Here is a 27,315-nt window from a genome sequence, read left to right as displayed (position 1 = left end):
TATAGGCCACCATTTTCACTCAAATTCCAGGCAATTGAAATGCTCTGTTTAGGATTACAAGTTACAACCCCCCTCTCCCCAAGCCCACCAATGTTTTTTCAAATTGGCGATTTAGAATACAACCATGTACCATCCTCAGGGTAGAGTCAAGGTTTAGAGGTTTTGGCCATCACTGCAGTAGTGGAATACATTTCTTTTGTGTCAGTAATTCACATCTAGCTTTCCACAACAGCCAGTGTGATGTTGTCCCAAAACTAGGATTCAAGCTCAGGTCCATAGAACCGAGTACAAATCCTACACAATTAAAAACTATAATTCACATGAAAACATTCAATGTAATAAAATCTATCATAATAATGCCAGTACTCCCACTTCCAGCCATACACCCAGGACTAGACCGCGCAGCTGAGAGATATCCGGACTACCGATGCCCACTGGTTGGATTAGTGCTTCATCATTCCCATCGTTAGATCAAAAGAGGATCATTTTTGTTCCGAAAGAGGAGCAGGCATCATCTGCCTACTAAAATGCATTAGCCACAACAGACTTTGAACTGAAAAAGAAAATAAATCTGAAAAAGAAAATAAATCAGAAAATGCATTAAAGCGCTGCTTTACCTGGGGTAAGTATACAGTTCACCTTCCTGAAGACCTCTTGCAGGTAGTTAATGGATCTGGTTCTCTGACGATTTGCCTGTAAAAAGAACAAGGAACCCAGGTAAAGCCAAGGCGCGTTCCCCTGGATTTCTGCTTCTTTCCCAAGCATCAGCACAGTCCAGAATTATGCATGAATCTCCCCAACACACAATTTATGTGGTAGTAATCGATAAAGGTCTTATCATCACAGCTATCAGTCGGCTTAGCAATTGCTCGTACTATGAGTTAGTTCAGGCACTGTCAACAACTTACATGATAGGAAGAAGAGAAGCACATTTTCTTCAGGTACCTATATGAAAACTGTAGCATTTTGGATGTTGTTTACAGGTAGTTTGTCTATAATGCCAAATTTCCGTAAGAACTCGCCAATGTGGTGATATATACTACTCTCCAATCGCAAATATTTTCATTTTAACTTATGGGTGGAGTTCTCTCTTCTCCAATTCCTCCTGTTGCTCAACTGCTGGAGATTTTGGAGATTCTGCCTATGTCCAAAAGAGCAGTAGGTGTTGCTCACTCTGCATGCCACAATACAATTCTAGCTTGTCCCCCTGGGCGTTTCAAAGCAAACTAGAGGTTGATGTTCTGGGTGGTGTTTAAAAGCACTCCATGCCTAGTGTGAAAGGCTGTGATAATAACACTCCCTACACCGTTTACAAGCAGATTGGGTCTAATTCTGGAAGTTCTAGAATGCTACACACACGTAAGGTAGCACCTTGGTTCAGTACAGAACTTACTATTGTGAAAAACTTTTGGCAATGAGCAGAGCGTAAACAAACAGAGCTATATGACCTGGACGGACACGAAAAACAAATTTACTATTTCATATGATTATTGATCAGAATAGGCTGAAAGACATTCTTAGAGGGTCCTGAGAGTTTAGGCTTTTCTTCTAACTAGAGTCAAAGACTAAAACCCTACTGTCCAACTTACCTGCTCTTGGTAGGATTCAAGATCCTGGAAGGGCCATAATGGTACAGAATAGAATGTGTAGTTAGGTCAAGTAGAGGTCAGGAAAGCAAGATGAGTCCCCTTGCCCAGTAAAACGTTGAAGCTTCCATCTAACCCTGCTCCTACCATAGTGTTTGTGTAATGCTTATCTGCGCTTCACCTCTCTTTGCACCCAAACTTGCATTCAACTTTCCCGTCACTTCTCATAGGATTAGTTGAGGTCTGGTGTCTGTATTAGGACAACTGGCTGGTTTTCGTCTTGAACCTCATGTTTGCCTAAATGTAAATCCAACAGGTCTAGAACAAGAAAAAATTAGAACTACCCTAACTCCATTCCTGTAGAATAGTCGAACTCCATTGTGCTTCGCAGACCTGCCGGCTCCAATGGTAGGAAATCAGGATGACTGGAAAAGAGTACCGCACAACTAAGACTGAACAAATTTAATTATTAGCTCAAAAGCCAACCAGGTGGCTTTTGAAGAAAGATTAACTCTGCAAAAAACGGTCTACTCCATTTTGTTTTGCGATGTGGTCATGTGTCAATCTGGAATAAACTCTAGACTCGCATATGAAATCTCAATTCACTGTTGAGGTAAATCCCCCTTTCTAATGGTTTTGGAATGTGCCAAAAAACAGCATATTGTAACTGCTGGTTGGTCTGCATCCGAAAAATAGACCGATCAGAGATTACATACAGTATCTGCAGATTGAACAAATCAATGAATATGATTGAAGAACCATTAAGCCATTGTATTTTATCTACATAATCCCAATAAGGCAGATTCAAACAAAGGTGAATTGGCCACTAGGATAGATTGTCTTTCATCTGTATTTCAACAAACAAAATGAAAAAAAACCATCAAGGTCTACTCAGTAACACAACGGAACAGCGACAGCAACTTCATCCGTTCTTCTGTGCGACTCCCTCTCACCTCAAGAAATATTTATCTTTCGCACAGATATTGTCTGAGTGCTATGGGGTTTACTCAAACACTAGCGGTAGGCTCCATTCACTCTCCAGTTTTCAGACACATTAAGTTGGGTTCACCCTAAATTAAACCTCCTTAAAGCCAGGTTTTAAGAGTAACTGAATGCCTCCCACCTGAATGTAATCCAGAGCTGTGAACTGGCAACCCAAGGCAAGGCTGGCCCTCGTATCCAAATTCTGAAAAAGAAAATAAATGGAGTCACACATTATTCAAGATATATCAAACTCCAGTAAATGTGTTTCTAGTGTTACTAATCACAGCCACTATACAATTCCCAGCTGTCCATACAATATATTACACAAGGCTTTCTAATAGACACACAGATTATTTTGTCCATGAATATTGTATACAAAATGAACACTGTGGCAACGAAGTGGGACCATAGTTCCTTAATTTCTGGAGTAACAAGAGCAACCCATATGTCCTGTGAACATAGTTCCTTAATGGCCAAACAATTAACTTACAGAAATTTATATGGTTGAAGCAGACTTTCAAAACCCCTATATTATTTGTGGGTTTTACCCAGCCTAATGGCACAGAGAATGGAAATGGGATATATTTTGTCATAATGTTTCAGATTTGACACCATTTGTTACGTAATACCAAGTATCTGTTTATATTCCAGTTCACCTTCAGACAAGTATACAAAAGATTCATTTTTTTATTCTTTAAGGCTAAAGCATATAAGTAGGACACACGTGCCTGGTGAGCTGCTGGCAGCTTCTCTCTCTTATTTATAGACTCCAACTGGCAGCACCTATGGAGCAAGAAAGTCACCCCTCACTCCACAATCTACAGCCCCATGGCTCGCCCAATCAGGTGAGACATGAGGATCACCCAAGAAATACAACAATTGTTCAGTGTTTGTCTCTTTTTACCATTTCATTTTAAAGCACTTCACAGCTGTTTCTTTATTGGTTTTTAAATAACCACATAACAGCAAAACCCTCAGGTTTCCAACCAAATCTATAAAAAGGCGCAACCAGTGCGGTGTTTTAGTTGAGGTGATGTGTGTAGGTTATTTACTTACATGTCATGTATTGTTATATTCCATATAGGTACTATAATATAGGCCCTGGTAACTTCATTAACCTTCACCTATATTCGTCCCTACATTACACTTGTCACGGTTTACAGGGACTGACCTTTTACCGAGATACAACACTGCATTCAGAACGCGGGTTTACCCAAGTTCGGAATATCATACATTATGCATGAGGATTCTTGGAAACACAGCAGGGAGACCATCTCCTGTATAATATCTATGTATTAAGTTCATGCCCGACGTCATCCTCATGCCGACACAGTAATACAGCGAGGTAGGACCCCTGGGGTGACCTATGGGTATATATACATCACATCTTGCTAAGATAGACAGAGGAGACAGACTTCTCGGCCGACACACTGACCAGAGACACTGAGGTTCCTGCATGCAGACACTCCAGCTCGCAGTGGTCTAACATCCCTCGCGGGGTGTTCAACTTGAGACCAGGACGGGGTCCCACAGTCTCTTGCTTCAGATAATGGGGTTGACTAAATTCTAGAGGGATTCTTGGCTTAACAGCTACCTACATGCTAGGTACACGTAGGTACATCTAGTTAGGGAAGCATTGTAGGGGTACGCATCTTTTTTATCATACGTTTTATAAACTCATATGTATTCATGATTAGGGTAAGATGGTAGAGCTATACCATCCTTTTACCTTTATAGTACTGCTAATCATTTATATCTTATACTGCCTGGCGGTTGTTGCAGCTCATTTATTCTACACCAGAATAACAACTGTTCAATAAATTCTTATTGAAAACTCCCAGCCTGTTTATTCTGTGTATTTCTCTGAGACAGACTTAGTAAGCACGAGTGACTGAGCGAAAGGTAGTATATTGTTTCCACGGTCCCGAGGGATCAGAGTGGTCATGTTCGATGGTTGCCAGGAACTATTCTCTCCTCTGTAAGAGGAGACTCTAGTGGCACTGTGAGCTAGTTGGTACAAAAGACCAACATACCCGGTGGGGGTTTTCAGAGTTAATATGACACCAATCCTATAGTGTATGTTGTCTAAACGCGCAGATCCTGTATACTTTTTATAGGAACTACACGACAGTATGGTACAATATATTTGTGAGCACTGCTGTAACACTTTACATTTCTGGAGAAACGTATAGATTTGGGAGAAAAATGATGCACTGCAGCACATGTTTGAGATGTTTACAAGAGTTTGTCAGGATGGGGTACAATATGCACTAATTAGGACTGCTGGTAATATGTCATTCACAAAATAGGTAGTCATGAAATAATACAAATGTCCACATTATGAGTTTCTTGATTATTAAAATTACCTTCTCAAAAATAAATATGGTGAGGGGTTTAAAGATTATGTTTGAAGTGTTTGTTATCCCTAATGTGGTATCCTTAACATCTCAAACAATACACTTCCCCATGTCTGTACTGTACAAACCCAAAACCCCTTTCGTTACCAGCTACATTTTTGTAATCGCACTTGGCGATGCTTTACGTGCCACGGTGCAGCTCAAATCTATCATCTCACCAGCCTGCTAATTTACTCACCTATCCTCACAAAACACCTTGCTGGTCTCCCTGTCTTTGATTTAACACCGGCAAGGATTTTTCAACTTTCACTCTACACCTTCCTCACACTGTCATTTTCTGTTTCTCTTTTCAGCAATTTTCGCTCTCTTTTCAGCATATTATCAAGAGTCTCATCAATCTCTTCAATGGTGTGAACATGCATTTCTTGCTGATCATTTCCCAAAAAGGACGAAATGTCAAGAAAAGGTTTTTCATCCTCCATCTTCACCCAGATGCATCAGAATGTCTGGCTGTCGAATCGACTAAGTGTTATTTTCTCTACCTACTAGAACCATGAAGTTAATCTGAACCCTGCCGCCTCCCCAGTTCCACTTGTCTGTTCTGAATCCTGGACTTACTAACAGTGGCTAATTATCCTGGAATTCTATTCTAGTCCTCTTTCTTAGTCAACTCGCAGCATTGTTAACTATTCATAAGTTAGCTCCTTTCTCATACTAGAATGACTGCATTTCTGAGCAGCTCTAACACATACCAGTTAGTGTAACATTAGTGCCCCTCTTCAACTTCCCCAGAAAATATTGTAGTATTCGAAGTAATCCATGTTGTTCAGGAAACTTGTCTTAATTTGACGACTATCCAGCGAAACTGAACGTTTGAAGGCCTGCTTATGTTGTACTGCAGGGAGGATCTTTGAAGTCTATTCTAAATTGTTCATATATTTATTTTATTGGCGCCAAGCTGACAGCACTCTGCAGTGATGATCTGACTTCTCTGCACTTTATTAAAACAAATCTAAATCCAGGAGTTAAGTTGGCTCTTTTACTTGGGGAACGTTGAGTTTGTCTTGGTTTCTTGGTCTAGGCTAGTGGAACTTCTTTGTTTTGCTTGGTGTGGTTTCCCAGCTGTTACACCTGGATTTTGTTAAATTTTCAACCTCTATTCTAGCCTGTGACAGACAAAATCTTGTTGATTTATCCGAATTAGAACATGATCCATTAAGGGTTAGCTCATTCTGGAAGTGAAGGTCAGATTACTTGACCCATGAGACTTCAGAGTGTCACATGTCTACAACAGACAATTTAAGAATGCCTAAGGGCCTCCTTGTGGTATAATTTCAGGTAAGGGTATTGTGAATAGATGTGCCTGTTGACATATGTGCCTCTTGGTACTCCAGGTTATACCCCGCCCTGTCATCCAATTTAGCGATAAAGTCACTGCATGTTATAAATTGACTTTGGGATTATTCTTTCTAGTTGTGTCCAAGATTTTGTTGTCCACATCCTCCATGGAGCATATATGCTATTTTAACTTCATCTGTGCTTCATGGGCGTCATGGCTATCATCTGGACCAGGGTGCTAGTGCGCACATCTGATCAATAAAACCTGTAAACCTCTTCACCTTGTATTTCGCCTGGCTAAAGTACCTTTTGATGCGTAGTCACTGACCTTGGACTTGCTCCAAGATTGGCAGTTCCAAGAGAGCCAGAAGGTCATCTAGAAAAAGCACGCCGCTTTTTCCATGTAAAAGGTTTTGCAGTTTGTATAATGCTCAGGGCCATGATCCCCATTTTCAGACAGGGGCACCCTTACACCTGGCTAAAGTATATTTACAGCATCATTCTATCAAACATGTCTTCCATCACCTGCACAGGAAATTACTGATGTTCAATCAAGATCACCCCTCAAAGTTCAAATTACAGAAATCTTTTATAGAAGCTTGAAAGTAATTTCTATGCAATTTGAGCATGAACTCCGTTGAATTACTGAAACCTACAGAAACATGCAAAGATGTCCTCTCGAGAAGGCCCAGAAGGTTACTTTAATAGTTGTATCCGGCTCTACAAGCTGAGTTAGTGAATAGACACTCAATTGGCGAGTTGGACACAGTTTCATACATGGTATTTCATGCGTTTCTTCTGAAAGTTGTGTCTGACTTGAAGGCTAACCACCCTCATGTCTTCATCTTGAGTCAGTATAACAGCCTCAGCCCTTCCTTGATCATGAGCGTGCTCTCACACATTACCAGGACAGGGTAGAGAAACAACAAGACAGCTGCATGCTGCAAATACAATGACTGGTAAAGGAAAGGTGGCCAACAAGCCTGGCATCCTGAAGTGGCTAATGTCTTGTACAATAACCTGCCAACAGTTGGACAACTACCACTTCCTGGGTCTTAGCAGGGCTAAATCCACAAAAGACCCCTATAAGTCAAAGTAAAAAAGGGTACATCCAGATGAACCCACACTACTGACCCAAAGTCTGAGGGTTACCCTCACAGATGTCTTCAGATGATGACCGCCTCTCTTTGTGCTTGTACATCCAAGTGTTCTACTCTAAACACTATCAGACAGTAACACGAGCGCATGCACAAAAACCTAAAAGTTAAAGATCGGTGGCAGTGATTTCCCATCAAAAACATTTTTTTTACTCACTCTCTACCCTGCTTTGATTACTTTTTCACATTACTATAGAATGTGAACTCTGGTTGGGGAGGGGAGAGGGATCTGCCCTTGACCCAATCCTGGTTCATTAGCCACCACTGCAATTGGTGTGCAGTGCCCTCGGAGAACTGGACGCAATCGGAAAGATTCCCCTGATGCTGTGCCCACTGGAACTTCAGGTCCCACTGCAGAGTTCGCATATACCATCTGACATAGTCTACCAGCAAGATGCAGGAGGCCATGAGGCCCAGCAGCCTCAGGGTCATTCTGACCGAAACTCGGGATAGAGGCTGTAAGATCAGAATCATAGCCCGAATATCCCGGGCTCGCTGTTCGGGAGGATAGGTCCGAAACTGCCCTGCATCCAGAACCGCCCCGATGAAAAGGAGCTTCTAAGAGGGAATCAGGTGTGACTTTGGCACATTGATAGTGAACCCCAGCGAATGCAGGAGGTTCGCCGTAGTCTGGAGGTGGGAGACGACAGCCTGGGGCGAACTCGCCTTCAACAGCCAGTCATCAAGATAGAGGAAGACTGGAATCCCTGATCTGGGCAGAGGAGCTGCGACCACCGCCATCACTTTCGTGAACACCCGAGAGGCGCTGGTAAGGCCAAAGGGGAGCACGTGAACTGAAAATGCTCGTTGCCTAACATGAACCGTAGGTAACGCCGGTGGGCAGGCAGGACGGGGATGTGAAAATAAGCATCCTGCAAGTCCAGCACTACCATCCAGTCTCCAGGGTCGAGGGCAGAGAGGACCTGAGCCAGTGCCAACATTTTGAACTTCTCCTTTCAGGGGAAGCGGTTGACATCCCTGAGATCCAAGACAGGACGCAGGCCTTTGTCCTTCTTGGATACTAGGAAGTAGAGGGAATAACAACCACAACCTACTTCTGGCACAGGGACTCACTCGATGGCTCCCTTGGGCAAGAGAGCCGTAACTTCCAGAAGGAGAAGGGCCAAGTGATCTTTCGACATGCAATGGAAGGCAGGTGGCATGGAGCGAGGGGTAGTCTCGAAGGGGAGGGAGTAGCCTTTTCGGACTATCTGCAAAACCCACCTGTACAACATGATGTTGAGCCCTTGGGGGAGGTCATGGCGACACCTGCCGTCCACTGGTAACTGATGGCCCTGAAAAGCCAGACTAGGGGCGTTTGGAGGCTGCTGCAGAGGTGGCGCTGGTGGACTGGCCCGCCCACTGGCCCCCAGACCCACGACGCTGGGTCCCCGGCCGCGCAGAGGCTGGATAGCTTGTGCAGGCCTGTGGCTCTGGGCTAAATGTGGCGGGGTACTCCTTTCTTAGCCACATAAGGGGCGAAAAGCAGACTGTGCCGGGCGAAAGGTGGTTGCAAGGTCAGGTCGTAGCCCTGGAATCCTTAAAGCACTCAAGCGCGTTGTGCGCTTTGTCGCCATTCAAGCGATGGCCATCAGAAAGGCATGTCCAAAAGAGTTTAGTCGACATCAACAGAAAAGCCAATGGACCTCCGTCAGGCGTAGCGTCGCAGGGCTACCAACGTTGAAATCGTCCTGCCTAGCAAGTCGGCGGTGTCCAGCCCACATCGTATTACGAACTTCACTGCATCTCTACCCTAAGGAACTGCAGGGGAGAGCATGGCCTGGGAAGTCGGCGGTGTCCAGCCCACATCGTATTACGAACTTCACTGCATCTCTACCCTAAGGAACTGCAGGGGAGAGCATGGCCTGGGCCGCCTTCAGGCACTGTGGCAGCACCTGCGCGACCATGTGCCACATTGAATGGGAGTAACGGCCCAAGAGACATGCGGTGTTCACCGACCGCAGTCCTAAGCTGTCGGAAGAAAAGATCTTCTTCCCAAGGTGATCCAGCTTCTTGGATTCGTTATCAGGTGGAGCAGTAGGGAATGCGCCCTTGGAAGTTGAGGCTTGGGCCACCAAGCTCTCGGGGGTAGGGTGTTAGGAGCAGAAAATTGGGTCACCCGGAGCCGGGCGGTGGTGTTGGGCAATCATCCTATCCACAGGGGCCCCTGTGCTGGGCTTGAACCAAGTGCCCAGAAGGAGGTCCGTGAGGGCCTCATTGAATGGCAGCAGGGTCTCCGAAGAGGCCGGTGCCAGTTGAAGCACCTCGGTCAGGAGGTTAGTCCTGACCCCCACCGTAGGAAGATCAAGGTTCAATACCTCAGCTGACCTACGCAACACCACAGCGTAAGAGGCTCCCTCCTACGTAGCCACCATAAAGGGAGAAAGCATGCCAAGGTCTGGAGAAGTGTCCAGACCACTGGTCTCACCCAACTCCTCTCTCCAGTCTGGTTCTTCCAACTGGTCTGCCAGAGGGTCCACAGACCCCTCCCAGTCCTCCTCACCCTCCTCTGGTTGCCACTCAGTGCGATAGGGAACACCAGGAGAGAACAGAGGGACAAAGGTACCAGTCGGTGCCGGTACCGACGTCGGTCAACGCCGGTTCCGCTCTGTGTTCATGTCGAAAGGGAGGCTGGGGTCGATGTCGGATGGGGACACAACCGGCGTCGGAGGGGGCGGAGGTGTCGCAAATGGACTCGCCGCCGGAGAAGGTGTTGTAAGGTCGACCGGTGCCGATCCGGACACAGGCCTGGCTCCCTGGGGGCCCTGCGGTGCAAGGGCCGAAGCTGCCGGCATCGAAGGCCTAGATCCCCCAGCCGAGTCTGCGGGACCCAAAGGAGCACAGGCAGAGTCAGGCTGCCCAAAGATGAAGAGGAGGGCTTTGTAAAAACTACGAAGTTGGGCAAGGGTCGCTCCGGGTGAAGGGAGGGAGGCTCGGAGTCAACCAACTGGCTCCGCAGGCAGAGCTGGACAACTACCTTCCGCATACCGCATCGGCCGACGGACAGGGAGAACGCGAAGAGTGAAGGTGCTTCTTCGCCTTCATTTTGTGCTTCGACTTACACGAAGACTTCGACGAGGAGTGGTGGTGATGGCTCTGCCGAGGAGTGGTGGTGATGGCTCCGCGACCTCCTTCTCGACTGGGACCTCAAGCGGCACGGAGCTGACTGCTGGGCCTCCAGAAGCTTTCGGGACCGCTCCTGCAAAAACTTCGGGGCCATGGCCCGACAATCAGAGCACGACTTTGGGTCGTGGTTGCGCTCCAGGCACCAGAGGCACACTAGATGTGGGTCCGTCACCGACATCAGCTTGTGGCAGGAGCCACAAGGCTTGAACCCGGTCCGCCGATGAGACATCCGTGTGCACCAGAAGTCGAACAACTCAAAAAAGATGTCGACAAAAGTCGAAAAAAGACAGTCAAAAATTGACTAGAGGTACCACTCTCTCCGGATCTGCGCTGGCTGGCGCGGAAAAAGAAAGAACTGATGCCAACGTGCAGTGGCGGCTTCTAAATAGATACCGCAATGTCATTCCGGTGATCACGACGCCAATGACGAACGATGAGTCGCCCGACACCACCTACCGACGAGCAGGGGTACTGCCGAAGAAAATTCTCCAGATCCAGTCTGACGCCTGGGGGTAATTGTAAGGTAAGTAATCCATAACTAATAGTCTCTTTCAAATGGGGGTATGTTTCTCTGGTTCGGGATAGGACCTCTCCAGGTTTGAGACTTTGCATCCCCTGAGTAAACTACAATGACATCAGGTATTGGACATTGGGATTACTGGCCTTATCCATAAAGGTAATCACAAGCAGGGACCTGCAGTAGTTAATCACTGCAGGCATTTACGAGATGCCTCCAAACCGTTCATTCAGATAGCTTTCTGCCCAGACCCCAAAAGTTGTCCCAATTCACGATTTTACGAGGGATCAATAACCTTTTGCAGTTTTATGACCTAGAAAAGATACATCCACTTTTCTGACCATATCTGGTAGGAAAATTTCCTTCTCAAACCATGTTAAAAACACTGCTGTTTTACCGGCAACATTGCAGTCAGCAGCCGGTACACCAGGACAATAAAGCAATTTAGTTTACTGTGTGTACTATAAGTATTTGACCTATATGAATGCTGCAAAAATGCTTATCACTGTTAATTGCATTGTGTGAACAAAACACTGAATTTTGCACATCTAATGATTGTGTTTAACTTTTTCTCCTGTTTGTGGGAATAGGTTGCACTGCTGCTCTTTGTGCACTGATAAGCGTGCGACAGAAGCTTGCACTATTACTGTCATGCATTTTTGTGTGTGCCCAGCAAGCATGTATTTTGACAGCATTTGTTGTGCTTTATCGGTGTACAGGGCAGACATGCATTGCTATTGCACGGTGTGTGTGGTTTGCCTTGCTGCCTGCGCAGTCCCTGTTCGGTGGCTAAAGGCACCGCAGGGCTCATAAGGAAGCTTGTCAAGCCAAGATGAAACATAACTTGACAGGGCAATAAGAGAACATGTGGGTTCGGGGACATGTCGGGGCATACCAATAACAAAAGGTGTGAATACATTCAAGCAGAATACTTACAGCGTGACATTTATGGCACCCAATATGTTTTTGGGCATTATTTCGTAATAAACACATTACATCTGACAGATTAGGATGGTTAGATTGTGTTTTTTAATATAATGCATTAATTACAAGGCACATGGGGACCAAAAGCATATCACTGAGTGAATAACTTTGGGAAAGTTTGGAATAAAGTTTTGAGCAGAACATCCTCAAGTTCTAGGTTTGTATGTGAGAAGGAAGTGGTTGTCCTGGAGTACAATATAAGCAACAAAGGATTGCAAAGCCTGACACAGCATATTCGGGCAGCGATAGGAGCCCTCAGAGACTACTGGGCAGAGGAGTGCCCAGAAGCACAGCTCTTTGCCAGCCGTACATCACATGATGGTGCTTGCCTGTGTCTCTCATGAGACCCTCGGAGAAGGGACACCGGTGGATCCCTGAAGATCACCCGGTGGATCCCTGAAGATCACCAGCCTGTGGCTGCACAGGATCCAGGCGGCTGCCATGGTATACTACAGCACGCAGAGGCACGTTAGGATGTGCAGCGTGTACCACTGTCACGATTTCTTTTACAAGCAAGTAAAGGTAGAAAGAATGAAGGTAGGACACTTTTTTGACTTTCCCACGGCAGAAGTGAGAATTTTTTCTTTTTTTTGTGGCCAGGTCAGTATGTCAAAAAGCACAGCATCATACTTTGTAGAGGATTTTGTGTAAAAATAGTGAATTGCAATTTTGGCGCTCGGAGGGGGAGGGTACCACGGGCTGCACGGGTGAGGCCAGACAGGATGGCAATGGTGCAAGCAGCGGCGCAGTGTAGGCTGCCTCGCTGACGAGATAGCATAGCCCCCATTATCACTGGCCCATAGATGGGGCGTCTGGGAACACTTGGGGATATTTGCACCCATTGGGGCTTGGAGGGGTGCTCCTGGAGTTCGGGGGGGGAGGGGCGGGGTGGGAGGGGGGTAGGAGCACACCACGCGAATCACTTTAAACGCTGCCTTTGTTATGGGTTCTTCCTTTTGTATTGCATGTAACCTTTTCGACTTTATTGATGCCTCAGTTGTGTAGGCGAGATTAGTTTCCTTGTACGGCTCAATAGCTGGTGGGTGGTGGTGTTGGCCCCTCCTCAAGAGATGACATCGGCACTGCTAAGGGTGAAGTGGCTGGCTCCCAGGAGGGTGGCGGTGGGCGCGCAAACAGACATCAGGTTGTCCCCCCTTGACAGTCGGCATGATTTACCAGCCTGTATAAGTTTATGTCTTACTGTATGTGAAGCATGATGCCGTACAATATATTCCTGTACTAAAATTCAAACTCAATAAAAACAGATTTGCAAAAAAAAATAGTGAATTGCAAAAATGTGAAAAGCTGAAGGGTCTGATTATAGGGAAGAATGATCTAAGATGTGTCAGAAGAACTTAAAGTTTCCATAAAGCAGCTACAGCCCCGAGCTGGCCAGCTTCAGTACCCAGGTGAGAACGAAGAGATTCCAGAGCGAGGGTTCCACTCACCAGGTCTTGAAAGTGTTCATTGAAGTCCTGCTGTAGGAAGTCTCTCATCTCGCCTAAAATACAAATGACGTGTGCAGCCTGCACCTCTTCCAGCTCTGGGATAGAAATGTCCATGATGGAGGCCCCTTGACTCTTCAGATACTCGACAGCTTTCCAAGGCGGGTGAGAAAAATACAGAATGAAGGCATGTCTAGTACAGATCCATTAAACATACTTTTTATTATCAATTACTTATTTTACTTTTGAACAAATATCCTCTGAATGGTACTAACAAAGAGGAATATTGCTCAACTTTGGGCAAGTCAGTGAGCATGGTGGAGCCCTCAGATCTTGTAAACCGGTTAAGCCGGGCATCAATTAACCCTAAAGTTTCAGATGTGGCATCACAGCGTCTTCTTTAAACCCTGTAGCTATGTGTCGCAAGCCCTGTCGCCGGAGAAGGGCCAAGTCCTTCTCACAACACTCTGCAAGTCATCACTAACATGGACAGCAAACATACTGTCGCCATCTTAATAGTGGAGGATATGTAAATGGTAACGTCCAGCATGGGAGACGTGTGACCTATTGCGGCCTCTGGTCTTTTCAAGCAACCCAGTTCATGTTGAGCCATCATCCGCATTCAAAGGCACCATTAGCTGACCGTTGCGATCTAGGTTTGGACAAGACTCTACTATTGAATCCTAGGTGTGGGCAATGGCAAGACGCTGCTGTCCCATTACCCTCCTCCCTTTGGGGGACCACAAACACATCCATTTTTGTAGTTGACAGTAGTTGAAAATGTAATGTGGACTTAAAACCTTTGCCTGTGGGGTAACTCCAGTCCTGCATTTCCCAGGTGACTATTGTACAGTAGAACTACATCTTTCAGTACATCTACTGGAAGATACGCGTTTTGCAATTATGGTGGCAAGAAGACCACGAAGAAATCTGGAGCTCTACTATACTGTTTACTGCCAGTCTGAACACAAGGATGAGTGCTCAAGAGCTTCTAAGGCCATGCGTAGCATCAACCCCAAGGAAGGAACAGGGATGTAGCAATGTCCTCGCCCCACTGCCGGTTGAGCCAGGTAAGCTTGGGGAGGCAGTGAGAAGTAGCAACTCCTGTCACTATCCAGGACAGGCTCCTCCAACAAGCAGCTCGTGAGACACTGGGAGCTCCACAGCTACTCGCAAGTATTTCTCCTGTGTGCCGCCCAGCCTACTAAAGTAGACACGGTGTCCTAGTTGAATAATTATATGTATATCAAAATTTAAAAAAGTGTTTATTTCAGCCAAAAAATGTGAGTATTTTTAGAACTCATAAGCAGATGGTTGAAAAACAAATGTTGAATTTTCAATTAAATTTACAGTTCAACCACTCCAACCACCAATCAGGATAACAATAAAATGTTATTTTAGATCCAATGTACCCATCAGGATGGACATGCACTTTACAAATGCACATGTTAAGTACTGTTGTTTTTAAAGCTAATATTTGACAAATTATGCGGTTTTGTGGAGATTTACTTTATCCGTGGTATACTGCAGCTATGGCTGTTATATATCATCTATTTAGAGGCATTCCAAATGGCTAAAGTCTTTTTTACATCACTGCTTCCTACCATGCCTGATGCCCCGAAGTGATGGCTGCTGATAGTTTTGCATGGGGTGTCCACTAATGGTATCCGTCTGATGTGGCCAGTATTACACCACCAATATGATTAGTTGCTCCAGATGATTTTTCAGGAGCCAAAGTAGTTCTTATTACTGGCACGGTTGGAGACCCCTGATCTAGGAGTTTGCACAAGCAGAGGTTGGCGCCGGTTTACGCCGGTTGAATGTGTGGCTGTCGCTGGAATGACAGAGCACTTCCTCCAAAGGGAAACAAAGGAATTGATGGGAAAATTTTGCAAGTATTGTAAACACCAACACCTGTCTTTAAGGGCACACATCGCATTTACCACTGGAAAAAAACAAATAGTTCAGTTAAGATCAAACTATTTACCTTTCTGACAGACGTCCAAAACTTCAGGGTCACAAGCCTGAGAAGACAAAGGAAGGAGTAAGAAAAGAACACAAACTCAGAATTCACATCCTAAGGACCAGTGCTCGTCCCTTAAAGCTCCAAAGAGACTGCACCAAGACAGATCATTTCCACACTTGACCCTTTCTTGGCATGCTGGAGGCAACAAAAAAACCCAGGTTAAGTGCAAAATTATGAAGTACTAAAAAAGAAGTAGAATTGTAGAATTATTTACCTCCCAAGGCAAAAAGCGTTGTGGAAAAAACCTGGGGCTGCACTTGTTTCCAAGGCTCATGTGCAGCCTCCTGGAATGCAGCAAGGAGTGCAGCTAAGCCGCGGCCCGCAGCCGTGCTCCGCTGTACCTTCCTGCCCCATGAGCGCCCTACAGGCCCCATGAGCGCCCTACAGGCCCCATGAGCGCCCTACAGAGAGAGCCAACTCTGGCCGGGTTGCTAAATGTTTAGCGCACCTGCAAAGTCTTAATGACCCGGCCCTGTGATTGTCTCCACTCAAGCCTACTCCATTCCTTGCTGCTCTTCCGGGTGTGGCTTTTATGGTGCTCCAGCACCATTCATGCCAAATCTGGGGTCACTAAAGAAGAAACACAGGAGGGTCTTTGAAGGTAAGTAGAATCTGCTTTCATGGTCACCCCCACTTTTTGCTGGTGTCATTATGTTTTCTGACTCGTCTGACTGGGATCCTGCTAATCAGACTCAAGCAGGGAAAGGCAGGACAATAGGTTTCCTGTCACAGGGAGGTGTGACCACCTCCCAGACATGACTAGTGTATTGGGCCAGGGTGGGGGGGGGGGGGGGGGGTGCTTTTTTAAAAAAAAAAAAAGAATTTAAGAGTTACAAGTGAGATTTTTTTATTGTGTGAGTTTGAACAATCAAAGGAAATGTAATCTGGTTCTTATTCTCATTGTACCTGCAGGTTTTACAGTTGCAGCATGTAGAGAAGCCATGGACGCCCAAATTGGTTTTCGGTGTGCTCACAAGACTTTAGCCCAAGGGCTCTTGCAGGGACGTGCTTCTTCAGAAGGTCACTTTAGGGTGCTCTTCAATATACCCAGATAAGAAATCATCAGTCTGAAGGACATTCCAAAATTTGGGAAGGGTTTGTTTTACCTTCCATGCTTTATGGTAAGTAGTAACAAACCTGAAAGGTTGCGGATCAGGATCGTATTTGTTTTCATTTTTCTTTGGGGCACAAGTAAATTGTCCCTTTTAATATGGCATACCTTCTTTATTGAGGTCATGGAGTATCCTCTCTCAAGGAATCTGTTTGTCATGGTATCAAATTTAGTTTGAAAAGCCAATTCAGAACTGCAGTGTCCCCCGGCCCCAAGCAGCCCACCATGCAGGATGCCCCACACTATCCAAATACGCACTTCCAAGATTGAATTCCTGGATTTACAATTAGAGGCACGTGACAGAAAACTTAAGGAGTGGCCTTTTCCATACAAAGACAGCAGGAAATACCCTGTTGCACGCTAGCAGTAGCCATCCAGGAACTTGATTCACAGTATCCCGTGCGGTGAGCCACCAAGGGCCAAAAGGAACCGCAGCCCCCAATCGGCCCCTCTTTTTTTAAAATGATGTTTTATTGAAAGCTTACAGCAATGATATACAAAGGTCCGAATAGAAGGGACAATCAGCAGTCGCATAAAGCAAATGGCAGTGTAGGCATAGTTTACATCAACAACAATTCTAAAGAACAGAACCCCCACCCACCACCCTCCAAAACCATCGCTTCCCTCACCCAACCCAAGGCAGAGCAGATCACAAGATAGTACACACTCAAATATGTCCTGTACATTATAAATAGGTACCGATGTGACATATAAAAGCAGAAAAAGGAGCAGGTGCAATGACAGAGCTCTAATAGCATACCCGTTGTGGCAAAGAAAGTAGGATACGTAGGTCACCGCCATTTACATTAAATCTGGATGGGACAACAAATATGCTGTCAGCGGGGCCCAAGAAATCCTTGGGGCTTCAGGCCACAGGTAATTCCTCCGCATAAGTCACCAGCTGGTCCCTACAGTAAAGTAGATCACGGAGCCATTTGTTGACCGTAGGAATGGTTTTAGCTCCCCAGCACTGTGCGACCGCCCTTTTTTCGAACAATGTGGAAACCGCAACTATGAGTCTATTACAGTGCTTAAGGGGTTTCACATACCCTAGGAGGCAGAGCTCGGGAGTGCAATCCACTGGTTCTGTCACCACGTCTGCGAGTACCTTTGGACTAAAATGCAAAAACACCTTGACACGTCCAAGCCACATGCAGAAAATCAGCATCCGCTTGCAAACACCGCACACAGCACGCAGACTCACGCAAACCATACCTACAGAGTTGCAGAGGAGTATAATATAGTTGATGTATATTTAAAGTGAATTTTGCGAAGATTACAATTCACCGTGAGACGGCCAGTAAGTTCACAACATTCTTTCCAAATATCGAGAGTAAGGGAGGGACCTAGCATTGTCTGCCACCGGAGACAAGAGGAGGAGTCTTTCAGGTCATGTTCTCGCAAAGAGGCATTATAAAGTCTAGTAATTAAGCCCTTGCGATCCTCACTCGCCAGCAGCGCCTGCAATGCTCGCAAACCCACGGGCTCCTCAAGGAAGTTTGGGTAGATAGTCTTGACAGCTTGTCGGACCCGGACGTAAGTAAATCCCAACATAAATCCGCAATCAGTATCCCCTTGTACTGCCCGCAGAGTTCTGAACCGACCATGTGCATACAGGTCTCCCATCCGGGAGACACCGACCTTTGCATGCACTTGGAGGGCAGACTACTCCCACGCCACTGAGACGTCAAGGTGCGAGGCCAGAGGAAGCAGAGGAGCATACAAGTACGGCAGCTGCGCTTGTTTCGCCAGCATTCGTCAGACCCATGCAGTGCACTGCACCGGATTTATCTCAGTACGGGGACCTCCAGATCCCCCAGAGAGGGTTGCTGCCTGCAATGGCATAGGTAAAACAGCATCTGATTCAATATGCGTGTGCGTTTGAAACCGTTGCGTGAAGTGCCAATAGTGCGCAACTTGCGCCTGTGCGCATAAGTAATATAATCGAAAGTCAGGAGCCTCGAACACCTCCCCCCCAGTTGAAGGGCTGAATTAGTGTCCTAGCTGCATCTAGGTTTCTTCACACCCCATACAAATGTAAGTAGTACCGATTGGAGCGTCATGAACATCGCCACATTCAATTTAATAGGTATATTAATAAAAAAGTATAGCAACTTAGGGAGAAAGGCCATTTTCAAAATTGCTATCCTGTCCGCAAGGGAGAGGGGCAGGCACGCCCATCGCTCAGCCAATTCGGGGATACGCATAATGGCGCGGCCGTAGTTCTATGAGGTTACCTTACCAGGATCTCTATGGAGCCAAACCCCCAGATATTTCACAGGTTCTGACTTCCAAGTTAATGGGAAATCCAACTCTACCTCCCTCGTGCCCGTTGTGAGCGGGAACACTACCGACTTCGCCCAATTGATCTCAAGGTCCGAATAGTGCTCAAATTTAACATATTCCCGGAGCAGTGCAGGCAAAAAAGTGGCTGGCTCACGCACATACAATAACATATCGTCGGCGTAAAATGAGACCGAAAGTGGTCTCTGACGAAAGCGTAGCGCAGCTGCTGCATGCCTCTGAAGGAGCTTTCAGGCTAGGGGCTCCAATGCGAGCAAGAAAAGCATAGGCGATAAGGGGCAGCCTTGCCGAGTGCCTCTTTCTATTGGGAATACCGACGAAACCCATTCATTAACACGCACACGGGCAGCCGGTTCCTCATAAAGCTCTCTAATCCATTTCGTAAAAAACGGGGGGCGACCCATTCACAAAAGAGGAACCAGCAGCTGGAGCCTGGTAGCGATCATTTTCGCCAGGATCTTCGCGTCTATATTAATAATAGAGAGAGGGCTCTAGGGCTCACACATGTTAAGGGGTTTGTCCGGTTTCAACAAAGTCACCAGCAATGCCTCCTTAAGAGAAGGCGGCAGCTGACCCTTCTCATAAGCTTCCGCATATACGTCAAGAAGCCTGGCGGCAAGCTCAGATACGTATGCCTTATAAAACTCGCTGGGAAGGCCATCCATCCCAGCGGCCTTACAAGTAGGCAGTGACATTATGGTGAGTTTCACATCCTCGACATCAAACGGCTGCACAAGATATTCCCGATGGGAAGTAGAAAGCCATCCCAGCGCAACTTCATTGAGATATTAATCTATTTAGTCAGATGGTGGAGAGTCCCTGGATGCATACAGTTTGGTATAAAATCGAATAATTATATCACACAGCTCTGGGGTAGAGTAGTGTGCAACCCCATCCTCATCTAACAATTCCACTATAGGCTCCTGGCTACGAGGTGCTACCGATTTCTGCGCTAAGGATCGGCTCGGTCGACCCCCTTCCCCGTAAGACCGAGTGGAACTACAACGGGAATGGTGCAATACCTCCTAGTCTGCTGTTTCATTATGTTCCGAAACTAAATCCCTTATTTTAGCTAATTTATCAGGAGATGGATCGAGTTCATATGCACGTTCAAGGGTCGAGATGTCAGATGACAATTTATGAATCCTACGGCGAAGATCCCGCAGCACACCAGATTGCACCCCAATAGAAGCCCCTCTGATAGTAACTTTAAATGCTTCCCACAGCACTCCGGAACTTTCAACAGATCCCTCATTTTCCTTAAACAAGTTTTGAATGGCTTCTCCTATCGTATGCCGAAAAACTGGGTCAGTCAACTCAGTCGGTTGCAATCTCCACGTAAATGGCGGGCGTGTGCATGTGGGTACCTGCACCTCAAGAACTTCAGGAGAATGATCAGAGAGCGTGTGTGCCACATGCCCAACTTTCACAACCCAAGTACACACAGCCTCCGAAACAAGCCAGAAATCTAAACGGGACCACGCCCCATGCACAGACGATACAAACGTGCCCTCTCGACCAGCAGGGTGCCAAAGGTGTCCAGCATCTAGCAGCCTCAAATGCACTTCCGCTGCTTGTTTAGTCTTTGCTATCCCACTGCCAGCCCTATCTAATGTAGCATCAAGACAAACATTAAAATCACCTCCCCATATCACTGCGGCTGTAGGAAATATCGAGATTCTGCGCCAGACGTCAGAAAAAAAAAAAGACGGTTCATCAGTGTTCGGTCCATAGACATTAACCAGCAACACACTCACACCACCTAATTGCCCATAGACAATCGCAACACGACCATACTCGTCTATGTCAGTGCGATCAACAGCAAAAGGGACACCTGTTTTAACCAGAATCAGCACTCTGCTAGAGTAGGTAGAATAAGAGGAGGCAATCCTCGCAGTAGCCCAGCGAGCACCCACTCTCTGCTCTTATTCCTTAGTGAGGTGGGTCTCCTGAAGAAAAGCTACATGTATCTCCATCCGATCCAGATATGCAAACACTGATCTTATCTTTTATTAAGCCCATGCACATTCCAGGTGAGGAAATTAACCTTACCACTCATACCATCGAGACAGTGTCAAGGAGCTACTTGCACCATAGAATACACTCTGCGGCCCTGAGGAATCACATTGCTCATGTACAGGTCGTGCTAAAAATACTACACTACCCCCCACCCACTTCAGCAACCCAACCCCGCCAAAGCCATCCTGACCCAACACACCCCCCACCCAACAGAACCAAACAAGAATAAAATGCATTCGGGGTACACCCATGTAAGATGCGCAGAGTGCTACTGGCCTCCCAACTAGTAGGAGGTGGCCGAGCATAGCTAGAAATGTGCCAATCAATCGAACTGTAGGTCACACAGCATGAAAAAGTATAGCGTGAGTCGCCCCACGGAGAGGGACAAGTGGCAAACCAAAGCACAGTCATGAAGTAGGCACGTAAGAGCATGAGAACTGAGCATTCCTAGAAAGAAAAAACAAGGTAAATAGGTAAGCAACACTAATGCAGAATCAACCGGTGTAGCAGTCAGTCGTAGTCCTCCTGAGGCGTGCCCCGCCTGGGCCGCCTGCGCTTAAGCTGCTTTGCATGTTCGAGGGCAGCCTTGGGGTTGGAATTTTTTTTTGAGTCCCCCTCCGGACCTATACGCAATCTGGCGGGGTAAAGCATTGCATAGGGGACCCCCTCCGTCTGCAAAAACGTCTCAACTGCGCCAAATTCCTGTCTGGCAGATTGCACCGCAACAGTGAAATCAGGAAAAAAAGACAAGGTGTTGCCCTGGAATTCGATAGTCCCCTTCTCACTGGCCAGACGTAGAATAGTGTCACGATCTCTATAGTTCAAAAGCCTGGCTATTATGGGACGAGGAGGAGCGCCAGGCACAGGCCGCGCCGCCAAGGAGTGGTGAGCTCGTTCAACAACAAACATCGTGGAGAGGTGTTCAGTGCCAAACAGTTCCTTAATTAAATTCTCCAGATAGTGCTCCGTTTTCCCTACATTTGTAGACTCCAGCAGCCCCGTGAGTCTAATGTTGTTGCGCTGAGACCGCGCCTCCAAGTCCTCATTCTTGGTCTGGATGAGGGACAACACCTTCTCCATATTGAGTGCCTTGCCAGCAACCTCGCTCAGACCATCCTCGGTTGCCGACACACGCTGTTCAACCTCACCCATGCGAGAATTTTGCTTCTCCAGCTGTGACGATAAGTAATCCAGGCGGTGATTTACTGAAGCCATGGTGCTCTCTATAGATTGGAGGCTATGTTGCATCGCTAGAAGAGTGGTCTCCAGCGTGGGGGGGGACTATCGACCCGGTCCTCTGCCTCCGAATCCGATGCCGCCTTTTCTGAGGCCTTCGCAGGCTTACAAGCCTCAATGGTAAGATGTGGCTGTGTTTATCAGTTCTCCCCATGGTGGGTCGGGAAGAAATCACCCCCCAGGCAAGCAAGAGGTACTCTGGACACTATGTTAGTGTCGAAAGTTAGGACGTAGGTGGAGCAGGAGCGAGCGTATGAGGAATCTGTAAGGACCACAGATAATTCACCAAGCCAGAACTAGAAAGTAAAGGTACAACAGCGACTCCCAATCCAGCAGACCACTTAGGGGACACGCAAAGCACCCTACAGACCAGCAGAGCGTAGAGCACTGGAAATGCCCGGTAATGAAGCAGGAGGACCTGGGGCAGCTCTCAGTGAGGTGGCGGGCCGCTCAATCAATGCATCGGTGTGCACCACCACCCTCAGCGCAGTCCAAAGTGAGCATATACGGTCCCAACACCAGCGGACCAGTACCAACCAGTCCAGTCCAGTCAGGGTCAAGGATGGCGCAATTTCAGGCAGATAATAGGCGGATATCGGCTCGGCCGGGCGGAGCAGCACTACGGTGCGGCCATTTCGCAGTGCGCCCTCTAGCGCCCTCCCAGGATGGGGGTGCTTGCAAGCACTGCTAGACTGCTTTGAAGGGCACATTTGGTGCCCTCCTTGAATACTGCAGTTGGAACCAGTTCAGGGAGCCGTTGGCTCCTGCTCTGGCGTGAAACTGGACAAAGGACAAGGGAGTATTCTCCTCACTGTCCAGCCTCCTTTGGGAGGGACACCTGAATTGTCCCAACCCTCTCCTTAAGGTACTTAAGGGCTTACCTGTGGGTGGGTCCCTAGATTCATCGTGGGACAAGATTCAGATCTGAAACAACTTCAACTTCAACCGTCTAGGCACTACAACTCTAGACTTCGCTTGGGGAACCAAGACTCCAACAGGGAAAAGAAAGAGTCACTCCTATACATCTGCAAGCGCCACAACGCAGCTGACTGGTCTGCTGATCCTGGGCTGCCACGGGCTCTGAAAGGCTCAGCAACACAGGTGATGGTTCTGCAACTCCCTCGAGTCCTGTCCTGTCTTCACAGCAACCTTGAAGACCGTATCCCTCGTCAGTACCGCTGGACCAGAACCCCTGTGCATTGCGTCGACTTGCCGTTGCCAAGGATTGTTGACTCTCTCCTCCAGAGATCTTCGGTGTGAGAAGTTGGCCTGGTATATGCTGTTCACTAGTTCTAGTGACCACCTTGTACCATGCCAAGCAACCCTTATGGTGTGGTTGTAAGTCAACCTTTTTGGACTAGCTGCCCTAGTGGTAGCGTAGGCTAAGCAGTCTTTGAGGCTAAACTCGTGATGCGTGTTAAGCAAGCTGTTTTACCAATAGTAACCCCCTTTTATACCAATGAAAGGACACCACACAGATATATATTCAAAATATATATGTATTTATTTCTCAAAGTAACCCCTAGTCTCTTTATGAGCACAGGAGCACAAATCGTCAAACAAGATTATCACAGAATACACAGAAGTTGCACTTTATATGGATAGGCCCTGGTGGCCACTCGAACCATATACTAAAATAGTGGTATAAGTACCACGAACAGAAAAGGGAAAAGGCCTAGGGCCTCTAGAATCGCTGGGCCTACAAGGAGCTAACGTCAGTTAGTGACCAGGAGGTCCACGGGTGGCGTGTGCAGAGCAAATAGTCACACGCGTGCTCCCATAGGTTTCAATGGGTGCGTAAAAAGTACAAAGTTACTGCAAAAGGAATCTTCCGGATGACCTAGGAACTTAAGATTTGGAACACAGGCACTAGAGATGTAATACTACACTTGGGCACAGGAGTGCCAGCTTTACCTCTCCCACAGGAAGCGGGTGCATAGGCCTCGAAGTGCGTCGGGTTTCTTCTATCGGTTCCGTGGGGCCTGTAGACAAAAGTGCTGCAGGCGGTCGGTCGGGAAGAGATGCAGTGGATCCAAGAGTGGATCGGAGATGTTGAAGACCTGTAAGCAGAGGGGACAGTGTTCACAGTCACTAGCCAGTGACCAGCGTGGCACCAGGTGGGTACCAGGCAATGTCGGGTGCAAACAGGAAGGAAGGTGTAGCTTGACTCTGCAGCCACGTGGTCCCTGAAGGTCGACGACGTCCAGGAGTCGAGTCACGAGCTGTCCCACGCAGGCTCTCGCTGTCGGCGGTGTCGGCGACTTGATCGAAGCCAACAAGCCTTGGCAAAAGCAATTGTTGTAGGCAAGGAGATAAGCTGATGGTTCTGACCAGCAAGGTCAGGGGAACTGCTTCTTTGGAGGGGAGCAAGGGCCAGTCTGGAGCAACCAGACCAGCGGTGTTTGTCGTAGATTTCGTCGCCAAGATGGCCACTAGCCAGCGGGCCAGCAACCGGTTAGGCGCGTCGAGTGGCAAAATGCAGAAGGGCCCCACGCAGATCGTGGAGATGCTGGAGGGCTCACCTTTGGTGCAGATGCTGCTCGAGGGTTGGGCTTCTCAGGACCCAAAGCACAACTTGGAGGGAGCCTCGGTTGTTGCACTGGTCAGCTTGTCGTAGTCGTTTCAAGATGGCTGGCTCCACGTGTCTCGGTGCCTCCACGGGTCTCCTCTTTGCAGGGACTGTGGATCGGGCGGTGAGAGGTCTGGAGGTCCAGGTCTTGTCAGTCTCTGGGCTCGGGCTCCGGCGGGAGGCGGCGGCAAAGCAGACGTTGATTCGCTGGATGGTGCTTGCGTTAGCAAGGTGGTCACTCCCTGACCACAGGGGAGATTGGCTTCAGTCCTCTGTGCAGCAGAGCGTCGAAGTTCCCGTCTTCTTCTTAGTTTTAAGTTGATTCCAGGATGTCTGAAGTCTTAGGACACAGCTCCTACCTTTAAGCGGATTCTAGGGGCCGGACTACCTGCTAGGTCCCTCCCTATGGGTGGGACCAGGAAGGGGGGTGGTTACACCCCCAATCCTTTGTCCAGCTCGCCCCAGGCCCGGGACTGGTGTGCCCCAGGACCGGTTTGAACTGGCATATGCACCGAGGCTCCTTGTGAGCCACAGGCATGTCTGGTTTCTTTCAAGCCCTACCTGACCAATACACAAAATCCTGTCTGGGGTGGTGCACGCACCTCCCCTGGCAGGAAACCCTTTGTCCACACCTCCCAAGCTGGAAGGACTCCCAGCAGCAGGAGGGCAGACTTGTGTCTGTGGTGGCAGCATCCATTTTGTGGAGCTGAGGCTATGTCTGATTTTACCCGGGTTTCAGGTACTGTACATGTCGTGTCCCTCTAGAAGGGTGGAATGCTAACCCCGTCGCCAGAATTGGCGAGGGGTTAGTATTCCAATTCGTATGACACCTTACTCGACATGTTTTGATAAAGCCAAACCAAAGATAGCATTTAACCGCGAGGTTCATAATGCACTTAAGAGTATATGGTATGACGATATCTGGAAACAGTAGAAGGAAGCTGTTCCGACCACTGCAGACAGGCTCAGCTCATGCCAGAGCACCATCTCACATGGAACCAAGCACTCTGCCTTCAGGATTGTTAAGGCCTGCCATAGGAGTGACTTATAGGTTACCAGGTGTCCCATTTAAGGTTAGGTATAGGTATACTACACCTAAGTAAGAGGTGATTACACCAACTTACCCCAGCTGAGTGATCAGCCAGTTGTGTCAAATTGTTAGGCCAAGCCTGGGGTGGCATAATACATGCTGCAGCCCTTGGCAGGCCTTGGGTACACCAATGCCCTGGGTACCTAGTGTACACTGGTACAGGGGCTGACAGGGTGATCCACTTCCAATTGGTTATGCACCTAGGGTGCATAGTTTTAATTTAGTAGAGAGAACAGCAGGCTGGGGGTCTGATTGGCAGGCCCACAGCCTCAATATGTCAAAAACCAGTGAAGCAAAAAGCAAAAATTTGGGGTGACCATAGGATAGCAGACCCTACTCTCCTACATACCCCCCCCCCAAACGCTGGGACATTAAACTAGCCTTGACCAGTCTCGTCTTCATGTCCTAAGTGGAAGTACCTGGAGAGACCATCTGCATTCCCATGGTCAGTACCTGGCCGGTGCTCCACTGTAAAGTCCATCCCCTGTAGGGAAATGGACCACCTAAGCAGTTTGGGGTTTTCACCCTTCATCTGATTTAGCCATAAGAGGGGCTTATGGTCGGTCTGAATCTTGAAGTGAGTGCCAAACAAGTATGGCCTCAGCTTCTTCAGGGCCCACACCACAGCAAAGGCCTCCCTCTCAATAGCTGACCAATTCTTCTCTCTGGGGGTCAACCTTCTGCTAATAAAAGCAATGGGTTGGTCTTGACCATCTACATTAAGTTGTGACAGCACAGCTCCCACACCCAACTCAGAAGCATCTGTTTGGACAATAAACTCTTTGGAGTAGTCAGGACTTTTCAGGATAGGTGCAGAGCACATGGCCTCCTTCAGGTCATCAAATGCCTTTTGACAGCTTACTGTCCACTGAACCTTTTTGGGCATCTTCTTGGATGTCAGATCATTAAGAGGAGTCACAATGGACCCATAGTTCTTAACAAACTTCCTGTAGTACCCAGTCAAGCCCAAGAAAGCTCGAACTTGAGTCTGGGTGGTTGGAGGGGACCAGTCCTTGATGGATTGTATCTTACTCTCCAGTGGTTGAACTTGGCCTCCACCTACAAGGTGGCCCAAATACACAACCTTACTCTGCCCTATCTGGCACTTAGTAGCCTTGATAGTGAGGCCTGCCCTCTGCAGAGCCTCAAGAGCCTTCTTCAGGTGGATCAGGTGATCCTCCCAGGTGGAGCTAAAGACAGCAATGTCATCAAGATATGCTGCACAAAAGTCATCCAACCCAGTAAGGACTTGGTTCACCAGCCTTTGGAAGGTGGCAGGTGCATTCTTCAGACCAAAGGGCATCACCACAAACTGGTAGTGCCCACCTGGGGTTGAGAATGCTGTTTTGGCCTTAGACTCCTCAGCTAATCTGATTTGCCAATAGCCAGCTGTTAAGTCAAATGTGCTCAAAAACTTTGCAGAAGCTAGTTTGTCTATGAGCTCATCTGCCCTTGGAATAGGGTGT

At 47.5% G+C, this 27,315-nt stretch overlaps 1 protein-coding gene across 1 annotated transcript in view; it reads right to left on the bottom strand.

Annotated features, from left to right (window-relative positions):
• LOC146801648 (uncharacterized) overlaps positions 1-27,315 on the bottom strand; it is a 203,952-nt gene that overhangs the window by 19,458 nt on the left and 157,179 nt on the right. The window contains exons 14-17 of the mRNA XM_085621130.1: positions 15,482-15,518; positions 13,498-13,646; positions 2,710-2,772; positions 618-693 (exon numbers count right to left, since the gene is read on the bottom strand). Coding sequence (XP_085477256.1) covers positions 618-693; positions 2,710-2,772; positions 13,498-13,646; positions 15,482-15,518 — 325 coding nt within the window. The remainder of the gene's footprint in view (positions 1-617; positions 694-2,709; positions 2,773-13,497; positions 13,647-15,481; positions 15,519-27,315) is intronic.

Source organism: Triturus cristatus, chromosome 8 (genome assembly GCF_964204655.1).
Source record: "Triturus cristatus chromosome 8, aTriCri1.1, whole genome shotgun sequence".
Lineage (NCBI taxonomy): Eukaryota > Metazoa > Chordata > Amphibia > Caudata > Salamandridae > Triturus > Triturus cristatus.
Note: the sequence above shows the minus strand (reverse complement) of the source record. Positions and strands in the feature narration are given on the sequence as shown.